Source organism: Zosterops lateralis, assembly GCF_965231275.1.
Source record: "Zosterops lateralis genome assembly, chromosome: 4".
In the NCBI taxonomy this organism is placed as follows: domain Eukaryota; kingdom Metazoa; phylum Chordata; class Aves; order Passeriformes; family Zosteropidae; genus Zosterops; species Zosterops lateralis.
The window spans coordinates 22,701,640-22,718,908 of NC_139765.1; the positions used below are offsets into that span (position 1 = coordinate 22,701,640).

The window sequence follows — 17,269 nt, forward strand, 5'->3', positions numbered from 1 at the left end:
AGGGGAATAGGGTTTTGAGCGTGTCTACGTGTACTGGGACTTTTTTTTTTCTCTTGTTTCCCTTCTCCCATTTGTTTGGTTTAGGAATAGGAGGCCCTGCTTCCCAGAGAGTGGCTGGCGTTTGGCAGGACTCCAGAACCACTGGAGAAGCAAGCGGAAAACTCTGGGAAAATATGTACTGTGAGCTGGGGGGGAAGGGAGGAATGGGGGCTGGGAGGCCTGGAAATATTCTCAGGCTGCCTGTCAGCCTGGAGCTCAATGAATGTGGAGTGAACATGCCTTCCAGCTGGGGCAGGAAGAGGACAGAGAAATTCACTGCTGAGTGCGTGAGTTCCTCACCGGGCTCCAGCACTGACGTGCAATGGAATCCACTGCAAGTTGCCTGCGTTTACCTCAGTTTCCCCTTTTGGGAAATGAGAGGGGAGGGAAAGGTTAGGGCAATGCTTCGTGCTAATGGAGCCTTACCAGCTGACAAAAGAGGGGTTTTGTGATCAGTTATGTTGTCTACTCCTGGCTGCTGCTGGTGGGAATTTTTGCAGCTGACAGTTCTATTAAAGGCAAGTAAATTTTCTGGGGTGTATGAAAACTTAGAGACTGATACTGAAGACAAAGTTCTTCTCTGCCCCAAAAAAGCTCCTGTTTTGCCTCTCAGGTTTCCTGCCTGGCTGATTTCCAAACATGACATTACCCACTTTTGCAGTTCTTGGCCTTATGCCTGGCCTCTTCCACCTTTCCAAGAGAAACAGGTTGCAGGGAGGCCATTGTCCTCATTTCTGTACCACATTTTCATCTGCACTCCTGAGTTGCTCACAGCCAAGCCGATGTTCTTCACGGGGGACCTCATCTGCTGGGGCCTTTGCCTGTGTTTTATCTGACTGCAAGAACAGGTCACAGTGGGAAGCAAGCAGGACTTTGTATTTAATATCTCATCTGGGCTGCATAGGGACCTGCCAGGAGCCAGCAAACAAAGACATGCTCTGGTGGCATTGCCCAGCTGGGCAGAAGTTTATGCCAGTAAAGACACTTTCATTTGGGTAATATTGCCCTGCTCCCCAAAGGGAACAGTGTGTACCAGCAATATTTTGCCAGAGCAGTCACATTTGCAGGAGATTTTGAGAATTCTATCCAGTAAACCTGTGCCAGACATGCTTTAAAGTGCAGTCCAAGCCTGAGGGCATTTTGTGTGTCCAACAATCTTCACTTTCCCTCATCACACACTTTGCCTTGGAGGCAGCCCAAGGAAGCACTGTCCAGATTATACTGCAATGATCCCTGCTCAAAAGCAGCTGTTTCCTCCTCCTCTGTTTCCTCCCTTTTCCCATAACACTGGCAAAGTATGGGGACAAAGACCGTCTCTACCTCAGTGGCTGCATCCATCCTATTATTCCCTCTCTACCACAGGTATGGAGAAGGAAATGATGTTTTCTCTCCTCTCTAGCCCGTGTGTACAGCTCAGCTCCCCTGTGGCACATGTGGATCATCTCCCCTGTTGCACATACACACGCACATCCACGCACACTTGCCCTTCACAGCTCCTCCCTCACCAAACCTCCAGAGCAAAGGTATTTGCACCAAGAGGCAGAGGAAGAGCCCCTTCTCTTCCCCTGCCTGACTGTTTCTCCTCCACCACAGCTGCCTTTCCTTCCCCGTGCTCCCCAGTCCTCTGCCCCTAATCTTCAAGAATATCACAAGCCGGGAGGGGAAGCGGAGCAGCTCTTACCTCCGCTTCCCTCCGCAGGGGTCCCGCGCTGAGTTATCTCTATCCTGTATCCTTAGCTGCTCCTGGTTAGCAGCGCGGGAGGGAGGGCCGGCGGGGCCCAGCTGACTCCAGCCAGATGCTCGCCAAGTGCTCTTATGTAATTACTGTCTTTTCCATCCTGCCTCCAAGGCTTTTGTGAGTGCCTCCCCTTCTGCTCTGGCCCGTGTCAGGCTTGGCTCTCCCTCCCTCTCTCCCTTCCTCCCTCCGTCCCTCCCTTCTTCCACCCACCCTGCACAGCATCACAATTTGCTCTGCTCAACAGCTGATTCCTTCTGGAAGCAAAGTTCAGGCTTTTGGCTACTGCTGTTACTACCGTTGGACAGAAAGCTAAGGTGTTTCAAGAGCTGGGAAGGGATGAGCAGAACTGGTCTGCACTTGCCTCCTCTCCATCACAGCCTGACTGCTCCTGAGTACCTTTGCCTTGCCCTTCCATAGTGCCTGTAAATGGAGAGGCGTACACCTGAGACCTGGAAAGGCGGCAATGTGGTTTTTCGCTTCAGTAATTTGTGATGCCTTCAGGTTATCCTGTAACAGCAGCTGTCACTCTGCTGTACCAGGATTGCTGATCATCTCTGGCCAGGCAGCAGAAGAGGCTGGGAAGAATAGATGACCTTTAAAGGTCCCTTCAACCCCAAACTATTCTGTGATTCTATGATTAGATGAATCTTTTCCAGCCTGTGGACTCCATGTCTGTGCACAGGGCTTGTGCAACAGCCAGCCCTTGTTGCTCAAGAGCACCAGCATGGTACAAAATTAGAAAACCTTCTACATCTCTAAGGATGGGCAGACCTATTAGATGTCAGCTGCATGACTACATTTCTCTTTAGACTTCTGCACATGTGGGGCCTGGACCAAGCAGAAATGACATGTTCCCTGGCTTTATGCAGCCTGCTGCTGAGTTTGAAGGCACTTCTGCCAGCATGGATTTATGCTGTGTGCTGCTTGGCGGCCTGGTCTGTCTCACACAGAGATCAAGGCCTGGCAAAGACTGCTTTTTTTTTTTTTTTTTTTTTTTTTTTTTTCTTGTGTGTTGCTGAAATGCCACGTGGCTGAGGAGCAGCTGGAAGAGCTGTTCACCTGCACTCATTGCTTTAGCAAAGCTGTTGCTAGACCTGGCAATCTCCAATACTGAGCAGGAAAGCATGAGGTTGTCTCCTACTTCCCAGTGCCCCCACAGCCAGTCCTTGTGTGACACAGATGAGCAGGGAGGGTATCAGACACTGGCTCACAAGCTGCCTCAGTTGGAGATGCCTCACAGCATCACCCAGGTTGCCCCTCTCCCCATCAGCAGCTTTTCCAACCTGAGTGTCCCATCCCTTACCCTTGCCTTGTAACCCTGCCTGTGAGACCAAGGAACTGTGCTGTTATCTACCCCAAACTCTGGTATATGACTACTAGCAGGACTATCCCTATTGCAACCAGAAAGAGTTTGCTGTCTTGTGAACATCTAGATCCAGCAGCTTGGCTGGGTGGGAGATACCAGGTAACATTGTAGCCTGTTTGAACCAGTTCTTAAAATAACCTTCAGGTAAACCTGCTGCCCTCTGCTTCTCTGTATTTGCATGCACCTGAAGGCCCCCTTCTCCCATCCACTCCTGTGCAGACCCAGAAAATTTTACTCCTTTGCCATGCTCTCCTACGCACACTCCTAGACCTGCCTGTATCACTTATCAACAGTAGATCACTACTCAGGGCATGTCAGCTCTCACAAGGAGTGCCGAGAAAGGCACACAGCAGTTTGGGTGAGAAAACTTTCTTCAGAGATACCCATGAGCTTTCTCACCAAAGAAACAAAAACTTTGTGGAGGGGAGATGGGGTGGTGGGGCATGAGTGGACAGGTGGATGGGCAAGGATGCTGGTGTTTAAGAGCTCACAAGCTCTTGGACCTGTGAGGGTGCTTTCCACTAATGGAACTGGAGTGACATGACAGAATTACAGAATCACAGAGTGGTTTGGGTTGGAAAGGACCTTCAAGATCATCTAATTCCAACCCCCTGCCATGGACAGGGACTCATTTCAGTAGATCAGGTTGCTCAAAGCCTGGCGTTGAATGCCACTGGAGATGGGGCAGCACCAGTGTCTTTGGCCAACCTGTGCCAGTGCCTCATCACCTCACAGTGATCAATTTCTTCCTAATATCTAATCTAACCCTGATCTCATTAATTTTAAAGCCTTGTCCTATCACTACATGCCCTTGTGAAAAGTCCCTCTCCAGCTTTCCTGTAGTTTCCTGTTAGGTACTGGAAGGGACTATAAGATCTCCATGGAGCCTTCTCTTCTCCAGGCTAATAAGCCCAGTTTGCTCAGCTTGTCTTCATAGGACAGATGCTCCAGCATTCTGATTATCTTCATGAGTGTCGTCTTGGACTTACTGCAACAGGTCCATGTCCTTCATATATTGGGCATCCCAGACCTGGATGCAGCACTCCAGATGGAGTCTCACCAGAGAGGAGTAGAGGGGCAGGATCACCTCCCTCGACCTGCTGGCCACGTTTCTTTTGATGCAGCCCAGGACACAACTGTGTTTCTGTGCTGCGACTGCACACTTCTCATGCCCGCACAGGTCCCTCTGGATGTCTGACACGCGGGGGGGGTTGGCAAGGAGAGGCTCCCCTGCCACTTGGCAGCACAGTCCTAACCCCAGTGGGAAGGGTAGGAGCCCGGCCGCGTTCCCCGGTTCTCCGCGGTGCCTCACCTACCGGCCGGTGCCCAATGCCCCTCTGCAGGACGCGCCGCGCAGCGCCCGCATCCCCCTCCCCGCGTCCCCCGCGCCGCTCGGCGCCACCCCCGCTTTGCCCCTCCCGCGCCCGCTGCGTGTTCCCCAGAGGTGTCCCGCGTGCCCGAGAGCAAGGTAGGACCGGGATGGGCTCTCGCGTCCCTCCCGCCCGTAGCTCGGCAGCCGCTCCGGCTCCAGAGCACGGCGGGGAGCCGCGGCGGGACACTGCCCGCCCAGACACATTTTGCTAGTCGAGGCATCCATACTGCCGTGCCCCGCGGCCCTGTTTGTCATGTAGAGAAGGCTACTGTGCTGCAGCCCAGGCACGTGTCCCAGCCCGGCTGCATTGACGCACTGGCTATGCGCGTGTGTCTGTCTGTGCATGACGTGCTGAGTGTGAGATCTGCGTGAGCCGGCTGTGTGGTGTGTGGCGTTTGCATAGTTTATGCTTGGGAAAGCAAAGAACAGCAATTTTTCATGAGCAAATATTTGCATATTTTCCACTCGTTCGAGCAGATAAAGCAATTTCAATTCTCCGTCGGATCCTCAGGAGAGCTAGGAGCATCTTCTTTTTAAAGGTGTTTCCCTTTTTTTGTATTCCCCTGTCTCTTTTCTCTAGAAGCTACTCAATTACAACAATACTTCTGGCCCCCTCCACACACCCCCTTCTTCCACGGCCCTGTACAAGAGCAGAAAGCAGAACGTGGCCTGGACAGTTTTGCTGTTGCCTGATCTGAGTTGCTGTGATTCCCTGCTGATGACAAATTCAGTGGCTCCCTAACAACAGCTTCAAATGGCATTATGTGTGGGCTGTGCTGGTAACAGCTTGGAAACACCCCCTTGGTTCTCCGCACTGGAGCCCCTCTGCCATCACCATTCACCACCCTTCCAGTTTTCCTCCTGAAGATCCTCTGCAGAGCAGAAAGGTCACACTAAGTGGGTCTACAGCTGCCCCAGACCACCACTGTGCAGTTGGGTTTAGGGTGGGTGCGTGTGTGTGTGTGTGGAGGGTCCTTGGCAAGGTGCAGATGCCCTCTGCCAGCCTGTGTGCATTAAGGTGAATGTGCTGCACTCTTGGTGTTCATGCTTAGGCTGAGTGGTGCACACAGGTCTGGGTGTGTGGGCACCTGTGTGGGTGGACCCATATGGTCTCACACACACATGTATCTGCTTGAACCCGTGCATAGCATATGTCTGTGTGTTTATACACATCCATGCAGTTGCACGTACACACACACACAAGCAGGCAGTGATGCAATAAACAGTCATTTGCATGCATGCATACACAGCACATACAAATGCCTCTCTCTCTCTGCTCTTGGTATGTACACAAACTCTGACAGAATGGGTTCCCTGTGTCCCTATCACCCCATCTGTAATCACACATTTGCTGGAAGAGGATTGCACAATGCTGCTGAAATCATTGCAGCCCTTTCTAGTCTTGCAGCTCTGATCACTACGTGACAAGAATGAAACCTTTTGTGCAGCACAGGGCTTGATGGAGCCCTTATCTCTGTGTCTCTGCATCCAGAATAGAAAAACTCTTTTCTATACCTGACTGGAGCAAATCCCCCCTGAACACATCCAGACTTTCATTTAGCCACTGCACATGGTTTCAATCCCTCTGGGTTGCCCAGAGTCCATCGTTAAGGACAGGGATCACAAAGGCAGTCAGATTAATGCCATAACCACAGAAAACTCTGGGGATTCACCAACAGGGAAACAGTGCTGAGGCAGTGATCTCCTGACCATCATTCCAAATGGAATGCACATTCCTGTGAAAAACAGCCTTTAAATCAGTGGTGATAGCTTGAAGAATTTTGTGGCATTTGTTTTCTCCTCATGAATTTTGGACAAGAAATACCTTTTCCTTCCCCTCCCCCAGTCTTATTTTCTGTTCATCTTCATTTTTTATTTCCCCAGTTTGTCACTGCAAAACAGGATACAGCCTTTGGAGGGCGAGAAAAACAGAAGCCAGAAAAATGTGATGCTTATGTCTCTTTTCTTTTAAACCCCTACCTAATCTAAAGGTTTCCATTATTTTTGCAGATCTCCCTGGAATACATTTTGTTTGCCCCAGCAGCTGCCCTGCAGAGCTGCCTTGGTAGGAGCTCAGATTCCATGTGTCAAAATGATGTCCCCTTGACATACTTGCTTGGTGCTGGCATTGCAGTGCTTGGCCTCTTAAGGAATGTTGGTATTTTAAGAAGCCAACCAGTCGACCGAGTTTCTTGAATGGTGATTTGCAGCAGATGGAGCTGCAATGGCGTGTGAAATGAAGCCTCAACTCAGTTTGGTGATGAAGGAGACTGTTAAGTGTGGGCAGCTGAGGAACTCCCCGCATCTCCTCACAGCAGCTGGCCTGCCACTCCATGGATAAGGAAACCCATCCTAAATCTGCCCCCAGCCACCTTCCTGCAAGATCCTTGCTCACAGTCACATGCCTTCTTCAGTGCCTGGTCATCAACCATGAGCAGTGCTACAAGCTCTTCAGATAATACGATTTCTGCTCTGTCCTATGGGGATTGCTCTGCCAGGAGAGTTCAGCATTCACCAGCTCTGCTCTGCAAGAGGAGCAACACAGACCAGAGTTTGAAGTGCTGTGTTGTCCATCTACCTGACCATTTGGTAGTCAGCCCTTTTAATCTTTCCACCTCTTGTTGCCTCTTATAGAGGCAGAAGCTTTGGCTGTCCATCCTTTGGCAATCCTGCCAGGATTTCTTGGTTGTGTTTCATCCAGTGGATGTTGCAGGAGCTCTCCAAGAAACTAAAACAGGCTTTTTTTAGTCCAACAAACTGTATCCCACGCCCATGAATAGTTTGGCTGCTTTTCTGACTGGGGCCCACAGTGTGGGAAGCTGATGCATGGATTGAAGGAGAAAAAGATGTAAAGGCATTGCAGAAGATAGAAACTGGCTACCATGCTCCTTCTTTTCCCTGTGAGCTGAGCCTGCACTCCTGGGTGTTGGACTGCCCATGCTCAGGGGAACACCATAAGGGCACCTGAGCAGTTCCTGTGTGGTCTGGCAGGCAGCTCAGCTCCCAAGGCTGAGCCTGCAGGCATGGACAGCTTTGCACGAGCATCCCAGGCTTAAACAGGAAACAAGAGGAGGTAGGATTTCAGGGGACAATCTTTGTCATGGAGGTGATGGCAGTACCAGTGGTTGAGAGCACAACTGAATGTGTTTTGGTTGGTTGTGTCTGCAGTCCCTTCCCACCCCTCCTCTGGTCTCTAACCTGACTAGAAGATGTCTGTTCAGCTGACTCCTTGTGACAGTCCTTTTCCAAAGTCGGGTGCCCTGCACTGCAGTTCTGATGCCTGCCAGGCCTTCATGTCTTCTCATATTGCCTTTATGTGACCTTGACTCTTGCTTCCTCAAAAAGCGGTGCTGTTCCCACGATCCTTAGCTGCTGCAGCTTGTTCTGCTTCCCAGCTCAGGGCTTTTGGCTTCTGTCCCAGCACACCTGACCCCATGCCACCCCTTTCCTTCTCTTACCTTCTTTCAAGTGAGACATCTTTCTGTTATGCAGCCAGCTCCCATAATTGACCCTCCACAAGTCACCTCCTGCCACATCTCTTGACCTCAGGGAGGCATGTGTCTTTCTGGTGGGTCCCTCTGTCCCATTTCTCAAAATTGTTTGTGGAGAAAACTGCCCAAAGGGCTGCAATATGAGGGTCATTTCAGTGGCTGTAGCTTAGCAATAGCATTCATGGAGAAGTTAAAAGCGTGGGGACTGACATTTTAGCAGAGCTGCAGGAATGAAGCCAAAGTGGAGAGGAAGACCTTAATCCCACCCACCTTTGTACAGTGCTGCTCCTCTAGCCTGCACACTCAGATGGGCCCATCCACAACTTCTCTCCAACAACCAGTGTGCACAAGCAAGCACTCATCCAATTCCACTCCATCCAGCACACTTGCTCTCCAACTCTTATCCAAGCATTCATATCGACACTTAAACATCCTGCAATTACATAAACACACTCCCTCATCTGTGTTTGTGTACACTTACACACATGCATACCCCTTTAGGTACCCCTGTGCATGTGCACACCCCCAGCACATGAACATCAGTGCCCAAGACTGGCACCCGCCTCCCACTGGCCTCATTCCTCGGTCTCTGATCCTCTTCAGCCATTCCCATACATGTACAGTCCAGGGAACAAAGTTTTGCCTACAACTACCTTTGTGCACATGCAGACACTTCATATGTTCATCATCCTGAGCCAAATACTCTACCACTTCCCACAGGATAAATTGGTTCCTAGTATTGCCCAGACTCTTTACAACGAAAACTCCCACACACTGGAGATCCCCTGACCTCTGTCTGTTTCCTGCCCCCATCCTGTACTGAGAGATGCCTTAATCTTTTGTATCAGCCAAACATGACTCCATACAGAGATTGACCCAAGATTGTGTATTCCCAGGAAAGCCAAATCTATAGCATCCCCTACCCTAAACATATAGAATAGTTTTGCCCACTTGGCCTTCTAAGTCCAAAGGCTTTTTCTTTATTTACAGTAAAGCTTAAGAAGAAAAGAAATGCTGCCTCCAACTCATGTCTCATTGTCTTCTTCTCTACCCTTGTTACACCTCCCACCAGGGTGCAGAGGCACCAGGAGAACCCTGAGGAATGCGAGGTGCAGGAAAGAAGTGTTCAATTTATTTCTCCCAGGTAAATCTCATCATCCTGCCCAGAGTCCATAAGAGCTCTGAAAAGAAAGAGGAGGTTTTGAGCAGTCAGTGGTCTCTAGCGATGACCAGCATGGGCAGGAAATCTATCCTCAAGACTTTTGAAGACCTAGAGAGAGGCCAGCCATGCATGCAACTGGCTGGTATGTCTTTGCTGCAGATATTTCTCCTTACTGCTCATCTTTTAAGGTAAACCACTTCTCATGTTTATAAGGAAGATAGTCAAAGCACTGGGTTGCCTACATGTGGTATATGCCATCTGGAGACTTCCTTGAGGTGCCACCATGAGATGGCAGCCTATGCCCTCCAAAGCTGGGTCATCTAAGGGTAGATCATCTCTCTAGGGCTGACCTTGCTCTCTCTGTACTCTCAGTGCCTGTCATCTCTTCAGCTCTCCCTAAATGCAGTCTGCTCTTTACCTGCTGTTATCAGATGAAAAATTGTTTGCTCCTGGTGGCGAATACAATGCTTATTCTTCAAAAGCCACTGGCCTATGGAACCGCACAATGTTTATTCTGTAGGAAGAAGAACTCGAAAGCAACCAGCTCAGTTGTGCTGACTTTTACCAGTTCACCAGGCAGTCAGGTATGACTTTGAGGTTACCAACCACAAGGGGCCACCAAGAAACTCCCAGGACAGAAGAACACATGCGTAAATGAGAGGGAAAATACATTAATAATTTTGGGGAAACTAATATCATATGTATGTTTATTCTGGGAAAATCAATTAGCATGTATGTAAAATATAGTATATATGGGAGCTTTTTCTGTACTCAGCCATGCATAATATTTTGAAGAATTATCAGGAGAAGGAGATATCCCTTGGTGCCTCCAGCCAAATAATGAATGCCTGCTTCTTAACACTAAATTAGTGTTAAGGAGGTTTTATTTTTACCGATTTCTGGTAATACTGGTACCACACAAACCTCAGGTGTCTGTTCCAAAGCCAAGAACAATGCCTTGCTTTTTCAACAAGATCATGGAGCCCTATACATCTTTAAGCATATTCTTGGACTCATTATTCCCTTGTATCGATGTCTCCCATTGCCTTTGAAAGCAGAGAATGTGAAGGGGATTTTGTGTCCCAATGTATCTTTCCCCTGCACCATCCCTTTCATCATAAATAACTGATGTGCAACTTGTTCCTCTTTTCGCATCCCGCAGGCTCCTCAGGGAGTGGTTTTTGCTCATTGCTTTTTCCTTCTCTACTGCTTAGAGGGCGATCCTGCCTGTCATTTCCATTCTGGGTGATCTTGCTGATCTCACCCTCTTCCCTTTCGTCATCAATCTTCTCTGGGGGGCATGCTGGCACCTCCTGGCTCTGGACTCGGCGGGACGGCCTGAAGATGGCCCTGCGGAAACCCTGCTTGAAGCGGTAGGAGAGGAAGCCATAGATGATGGGATTGGCGCAGCTGTTGGCATACGGCAGCACCACCACAAGGAAGTAGACTCCAAAGAGGGATGGCTCCTCTGGCAGTGGGCAGACAATATTGATTATGTTGAGGACATAGAAGGGAAGCCAACAAAGAACGAAGACAGCCACCACAGTCACCACCATGCGGGTCACTCTACGCTCTGACAGCTTGTGCTTGGAGGACAGAGCCCTCACCCGCCTGCCAGAGGAGCGAACCTTCACAACAATCAGGAGATAGCAGAGACAAATCACCAGCAGTGGTCCAAAGAATCCCAGGGTAGCAGTGTAGATGATGAAGCCAGCTCTCCACACTGAGGCAGGCTCTGGCCACTGGATGTGGCACGTACTCATCCCTAAAGGGACGTCTGAGAAGACAACCACAGGCAGCACCACTATGGAAGACAGCACCCACACGGTTACACTCACGGCCTTGGCCACCCGTGCTGTTCTCCATTTGGAGGACTTCCCTGGGTGGACCACAGCCAGGTAGCGGTCAACGCTCATCACTGTCAGGCAGAAGATGCTGGTGAACTGGTTGATGGCATCCACGGCCATCACTAGGCGGCACATGAAAGAACCAAAAGGCCAGTAGGACAGGGCATTTTGCGCAGCCAGGAAGGGCAGGCCCAGCATGAAGAGCTCATCAGCCAGGGCCAGGTTCAAGATGTACACGTTGGTCACCGACTCGCTCACGGAGTGCCGCAGGACCACATAAATGACCAGGGAATTCCCAGCCAACCCCACCACACAGACAATGAGGTAGACTACGGGGATGAGGACACCGCTGACAACTACACCAGGGCTGACGGTGGAGGAGCTGTTGGGGGTAGTGAAGCCTGCCCAGCTACTGGAGGCATTCCCCTCCTCCAACACTGCTGGTGTGGGGAGGCTAAAAGCAGAAGTGTCCATAGCAGAGGCAGGGAAGAGGGCAGGGGGCAGTGTCCTTGCAGGATCAGCTAGCAATCTGGAGCTGAAGGGAGGAGAAAAAAAACATTGATACTGGGGACATGACAGCTGAACAAGCCACAGGTAAAATCACCACATTAACTGTGTGTTAGGTATGGGGAGGCATGGGAAATCAAGGGGAGTTTGTGAATGCTAGCAGATGCTGGAAAATCTAGGACAATATCAAATCCATCTAGTCCTGCAAGGCACAGTGGACATGGAGGGACAATGAGGGAGATGGGTCAATGTGGGCCTCTCATCTAATGAAAGATCCTCTGGGGAAAGAACAACAGACTAGCATAAGGACAGGGAAAGTTTTCATTTTCTGCTAAGGGGTCCAGTACTAAGGACATGGTCACCAGGGGCCTGGTCCTCATTTATGGGTAGCAGGTGCTTTACAAGCAAAAGAGGGAAAGGCATCCTGTGACAAAGTGCCTTTCCAACTCTGACTTTAGTATTCTCTATTTATTCTCCTGCTTGCTGAAGCTCTTTTTGGACTGGCCAGGTTATTGTTAGCCCCATAGGAGAAGGAAAACCACTTTCAATCCAAGCAGAGAGGCTTAGCTCAGCACCTGAGCTGGAGGGCAGTTGGTTTGTGTTATGCCAGCTCAAGAGTAAAGGAAAGAAAATTTTGGGTACACCAAGAGGTATCAGTCCAGATCCCTTTTGTCTCTTTTCCTCTTGTTCTCCTCACCATTCTCTGCCTCTCCTTCTGCATGCTGCAACACACTGCTAATGGCAGAGGCTCTGCCTGCCCCACCTGTTTGCAACACCAAAGCAGTGTCCCAGCCTTCCTAAGCTGAGGAGCCCAATTGCTTGTCATGTCAGGGTTTAGCATGGAAACAGCACTCGGCTCCCTCAGAGACATCCTTGAGCAAACAAACTCTCCATTCACCACCAGCTCACTGCTGACACTGGGTGAGGAGCTGCAGGGGGAGAAGGGACAGTTAAGGGACGGACATGCCTTTTGTCAGGGGTTTATATGTGAAACAGAAAGCCCAGCATATACGGTGGACCAGAGACATCCTGGAAAATCTAATGCAGGGGAGATTTGTCTTCCTTTCAGGATTACTCCAGCTCTGGAAAAATCTTCTGGAAGTGTGGACTGACAGGGTCATCCCCCTGAATTAGGTCCTTGGAATAGAAGATGACTTGGTGGAAGTGGATGGTGACCCTGAGGCTTACCTTCTTACATCTCAACAAATCCCTTATGGCTCTGAAGCTCCTTTTCTATTGAAATTAAAACTGGGGATGTCAAAGGAAAGGATTCACAACCTTAACTACTTTCAGGAGGTCAGAGACATTCCAGAGACTTTTCTCGCAGATGTGATTTTCTGCAGCATCACAACTTTCTTCACAAATGTCTAATATTACAGTGGTTTTTTTTTTTTGGTTGGGCTTTTGTTACTTGTTTGTTTGTTTGTTTTGTAGGTGCCATTCCAAGTTCTGGAAACCCTAGGGGAGACCTGAGCTTTGGATGTATTCCTTGGACATCAGACAGGCAAACCCAACAGACTCCACAGATATATCAAATTTTATCCTGAAGGAACCTCATCTGATAGGCCCCATAAAAACACAGTTGAGCAACTATATCTTAAGGCCATTTTGACATGCTATTGTATAAATGTTTCCTGCTTTAGAGCATTTGAGCTTTAAAGGACTGTGATTGTTTAGATTTTCTTAATTTTCAGGGGTCTTGGGCTGTGACACACTGTCCCGACAGAAGCCCATCCCATGAGGTCCTGCAGCACTGGGTTGTCCCCCACATCATGGGTGGCTGCAATGAAGAAGCAGAATAGGAAGTGATTTGAAACTCTAAGTTCAAGGATGTTTCCTCTGATATTTTTTCCAGTTCTGTTCTAGTGACACAAATCAGTTGTTGGAGAAAAGAGGAGGGCAATGGCTGCTCTAGGGACAAAGATCCCTACAAAAGGTGGCAGAAGCGAGAACAGTATGTTCATAAAAGAAAGATCTTCTAAAAGATGAAGACATAGATAGGAATTCCCTTGGATTTTCCTCCTGCATGCAAATGAATTTAAAGAAGAAAAAGACCAAACATTTGGAGCCTTATAAATACCAAATATGGCTGGATATGCTCCTGGTGGAGCTGCAAAGCATTTGAAGAAGTGTCTGGTGTCCAGACCTCAAAGACAGTTATTCAGACGGTTGTTTAGCAATAGAGTAAATCCAGCTTCAGGGTAGCTTCAGAAGCCCTATCAAAAATGCCAAGGAGTGCAACAAAAAGCATGGATTTCCTATGAATTCATTTTTCTGCTCAGTCAGTTGCAGGGGAGAAACTTGATCTTTAAGCAGGCATGGTCTGTTGCTGCCATTTTAACTTTCTCAAGTACCATGTACCAGCTGAAATGCTATGTCACACATTTTGGCTAGTTTGGCAGAAAAAAATACTGGGCACCAGTGCTCCATTTAGTTTGGATGGACCACTCTGCTGGTTGCTTTGGCAGCACATGCATAGGTAGGAGTTGGTTAGGAACCCTGGCCTCAGACTGATAGTGTGATCATATCTATTTGGATCTGTTCCTGATGTGGACAGCACCTGTTGCAAGAGGCTTAGGATCCTCTAAGAGGTACTACCAGAATATGCCTGGTTCATGCAGCTGGAGAGCAGGAAGAAGGCAGACAGGTAGGAAGAGATGGGAAATTGGCACAACTTCTTTCCTTAGGGCAAAATAAATAAATAAATAATAATTATATATATATATATATATATATGTATATATATATATATGCTTCTGCACTGAATGAGAGGAGGAGGTGGATGCTGAAAGCTGAGCCTAGTCCTGGTAACAAACCATGAATAGCAGCTGGGAGGGACAACACCGCTAAATAACCAGCACCACCCCCCTCCTGACCCCCTCCCCTCCTGTCCCCCCTGTTTCCCGCGGCCCTGCTCCAGCTCAGGACTCTCCCGTCTCACCTCGGGGTTGAGCTCTCTCAGGCTGGACCAGGCTGGACAGGCAGAGTTGGAGGGTCGGCAGCAGGGGGTGGTCAGCAGATTTTCTTCTCTGGAACTGCAGACTTAACTTCTGTATGGACTCATGCCCGCGGGAGGCATCTGGGAAGAGCGGACAGAACCGCCAGGTACTTACATGTCGTCGGGATGTACATTTTCCTCCGGTTCCCGGAGAGAATCCGTGTCATGCTTTTCCCTTCCCCTTTCTTAAACGCTCCCGGAGGGAGCGAGCCCCGCCGAGCGCTACCGGAGGCGCGAGTCCTTCTTCCCGGACTTGCCCCTCATCCCCGCCGTGCCTGGCGTGGGAAGGGGCCCGGGGGCCGGCGGGGGGATATGCGGCCCCTCAGCCCCACGCCCGTGTGTCTCTGCCCCACGCAGCCCCCACCATCCGCGGGGCTCGGGCAGAGGGAGCGGAGCGCCGGTACTGGGGAGCGGGTGCCGGCAGCCAATGGGCGCCACGCACGGAAACACCGGCAGGAGAAGGAGGAGAAGGAGGGGGTGGACGACAGGGCAGGAGAACAATGATGAGCAGGGGGAGATACCGGGATGGAGAATAAAAGCAGGAGAGGGAGGCGCAAAGAGGTGGGCAGAAGGATAAGGGGAGCGCAGAAGAGGGGAGGATGAAGGAATGAGGAGTGCGTTAAAAGAAGCTGAAGACAATGGAGAGAAGAGGGAGAGGAAGAAAAGAGGGATGCAGAGAACAGCTATGTGGTGGGAGAGTGGCGTGCAGGAGGGGGCGACTCGGCTCGGCTCTCCTAGGGGCACCCAGGAAATGGGCCCCTGATCCAAGGGTCTTGCAGGCAGGACTGGTGCTGCTCGGAGCTGCAGGAACACACCAAAACCTTCTGGCTGGCAGGGTGCTCAGAAATCGGGGCAGATGTTGAGCACACAAACCCTTCTGTTCTGCCCTGTGAGCACCTCCAGATGGACGGAGATGAGGGGAGATGGGCAGATAGGGGTCTGTCTCTTACAACTCTTTCCCTTTCCCTGGCTCTGTACATGATCTCTTGTCTTTTGCACCTTCATTGGGAAAATGGTCCAGTTTAACAGCCCCAAACTCTCCTACCAGATTTCATCTCTGCTGGAAGGCACAGACACAGGAGAAACAGATCTAAGAAATAAATTAATCTTTGTGTGAGCAGTTGTCCCACGAGGGATTTTCCCATCCCATTCCCTGCACCAAGAGCTTTCCTGTCATTCTCACCCCGTTTCCTGCCCTGCAGCCAACATCAGTGACTCCTTGTACTGTTCCTCACCCAATTCTTGATATTTGACCCTGCTATTGGTGAGCATTTGAGCCCCTAGGGTAAATTTCAGCTTTAACAAAAGAAGGCAGTATCTCTTCGAGCACAACATAGCCAGGGTTTAAAATCTGGCATCCAAACCTACTTGGGCAACTTTATGTCAGTGCTGCTCAAAGGTGAGCTGATAATACTTCAAAGCTGTCAGGTCTCGTTAGGCTAGAACTTGGCCACAATGCTATCTGGAGACACAGAAGAGAGTGGAGTCCTCACTGGGGAAGGAATGGCATGGGTAGCACCCAGAGGTTTTCTTTACTATGGCAGGGCACATGTCTGTCACATCATGCAGAAGCCCCCAAGCTCCTTTATTAGAAGAAACAGAGCCATGCAACAGCAGAGTTCTACACAGTCCTGCTAACTCTTGCAGGACTTGTTAGCATAAGTATGGTCATAGGATCACAAATTCCAGGTCTCCAGATCACTTCCTCAGTGCTCTGATTTGTGTCCCATTCTCTGTCTCAGCTCCAGTGGAGGGCTATGCAAACTGCTTAAATTGTGTTGGGAGGAGAGCTCAGCCTGTGCACCTCCACAGGGAGGCAGATACACAAATTTTGTTTCACACACATTGTATGCACTGCTGTACATGACAGGGGATGGGGCAGACTGAAAAGGTAAAAGCCAAGGCTTGAAAACTGGAGAGAAGTGATAAACCACTGGGAACATACTGCTTTGAGTCATGCTTAGGATGCTTAAAGGAGGTTAGATCCCATTTTCAAGTACTTTGTGTCTAATGCCCTTTCACAGGTTTATGACTATACCAGAGGCTTAATTTTTACTCTTCTGGACTTACATTGACATAATTTACATTACCTTTGGATGAGGCCTGGGCAATCCATCCAGCAGCCCATGTGCAGTGCAGATATTTGTGGAACTCCCTGCCACAGGATGTCTGCCAGGGCTGCTCTGAACTTTATCAGTAGGTAATGTGTCACATCATTGAATCAACTGCCTGTAATGTGTCACATCATTGAATTAACTGCCTTTTTTAGATCTGACCATGAATAGAAATTGCAGAAATTTCCCTGGCAGCACGGTACCTCGGGAGCTTCACTGTGTCTGGTTGTACCTGGCACCACCAATGCAACTCCTCAGTGCAGGAAGCAGCCTTTGAAGCTCAGAAGTGTTCTGGCATCCAAGAGCAGTAATCTGGCTCAGCTCCATAGTTTCTCTGTGCCCTCCTAGGACTGCAGGATTTTGCAGTGCCAATCATCACACTCTGAGCCTTCCTCTCTCCTGCAAGTAGTGGCAGTAGCAGCAACCCTGTAACACTTCCTCTCAAGTCCCTGCATCAGGAAAGGAGATGCTCACAGCTGCCAGATCCATAGTACCGCTGGGACCACTCTCTTCAGCTTAATTTTAGTGTCTTGGAGGCAATTTGTCTGGACTGGTGACTCATTCCTCCCTCTTTAATTTTTTTCCCTGCCCTCCCCCTTCCTATTCTCACTCTGCCTGTGTCTGGCAGTGTGAAA

At 49.7% G+C, this 17,269-nt stretch overlaps 2 protein-coding genes across 2 annotated transcripts in view; both read right to left on the minus strand.

Moving 5' to 3' along the window:
• IL2RB (interleukin 2 receptor subunit beta) overlaps positions 1-2,174 on the minus strand; it is a 36,621-nt gene extending 34,447 nt beyond the window's left edge. The window contains exon 1 of the mRNA XM_083858979.1: positions 1,721-2,174. The gene's annotated coding sequence lies outside the window, so the exon portion shown is untranslated. The remainder of the gene's footprint in view (positions 1-1,720) is intronic.
• A 7,727-nt stretch (positions 2,175-9,901) lies between these two features.
• On the minus strand, positions 9,902-14,877 carry SSTR3 (somatostatin receptor 3). Its single transcript, XM_083860703.1, has 2 exons — positions 14,464-14,877; positions 9,902-11,550 (listed from the first exon to the last, which is right to left on the minus strand). The coding sequence occupies exon 2, from the start codon at positions 11,487-11,489 to the stop codon at positions 10,284-10,286; it is 1,206 nt and encodes a 401-aa protein (XP_083716829.1). The 5' UTR covers positions 11,490-11,550; positions 14,464-14,877; the 3' UTR covers positions 9,902-10,283.
• Between the last annotated feature and the right edge of the window lie 2,392 nt (positions 14,878-17,269).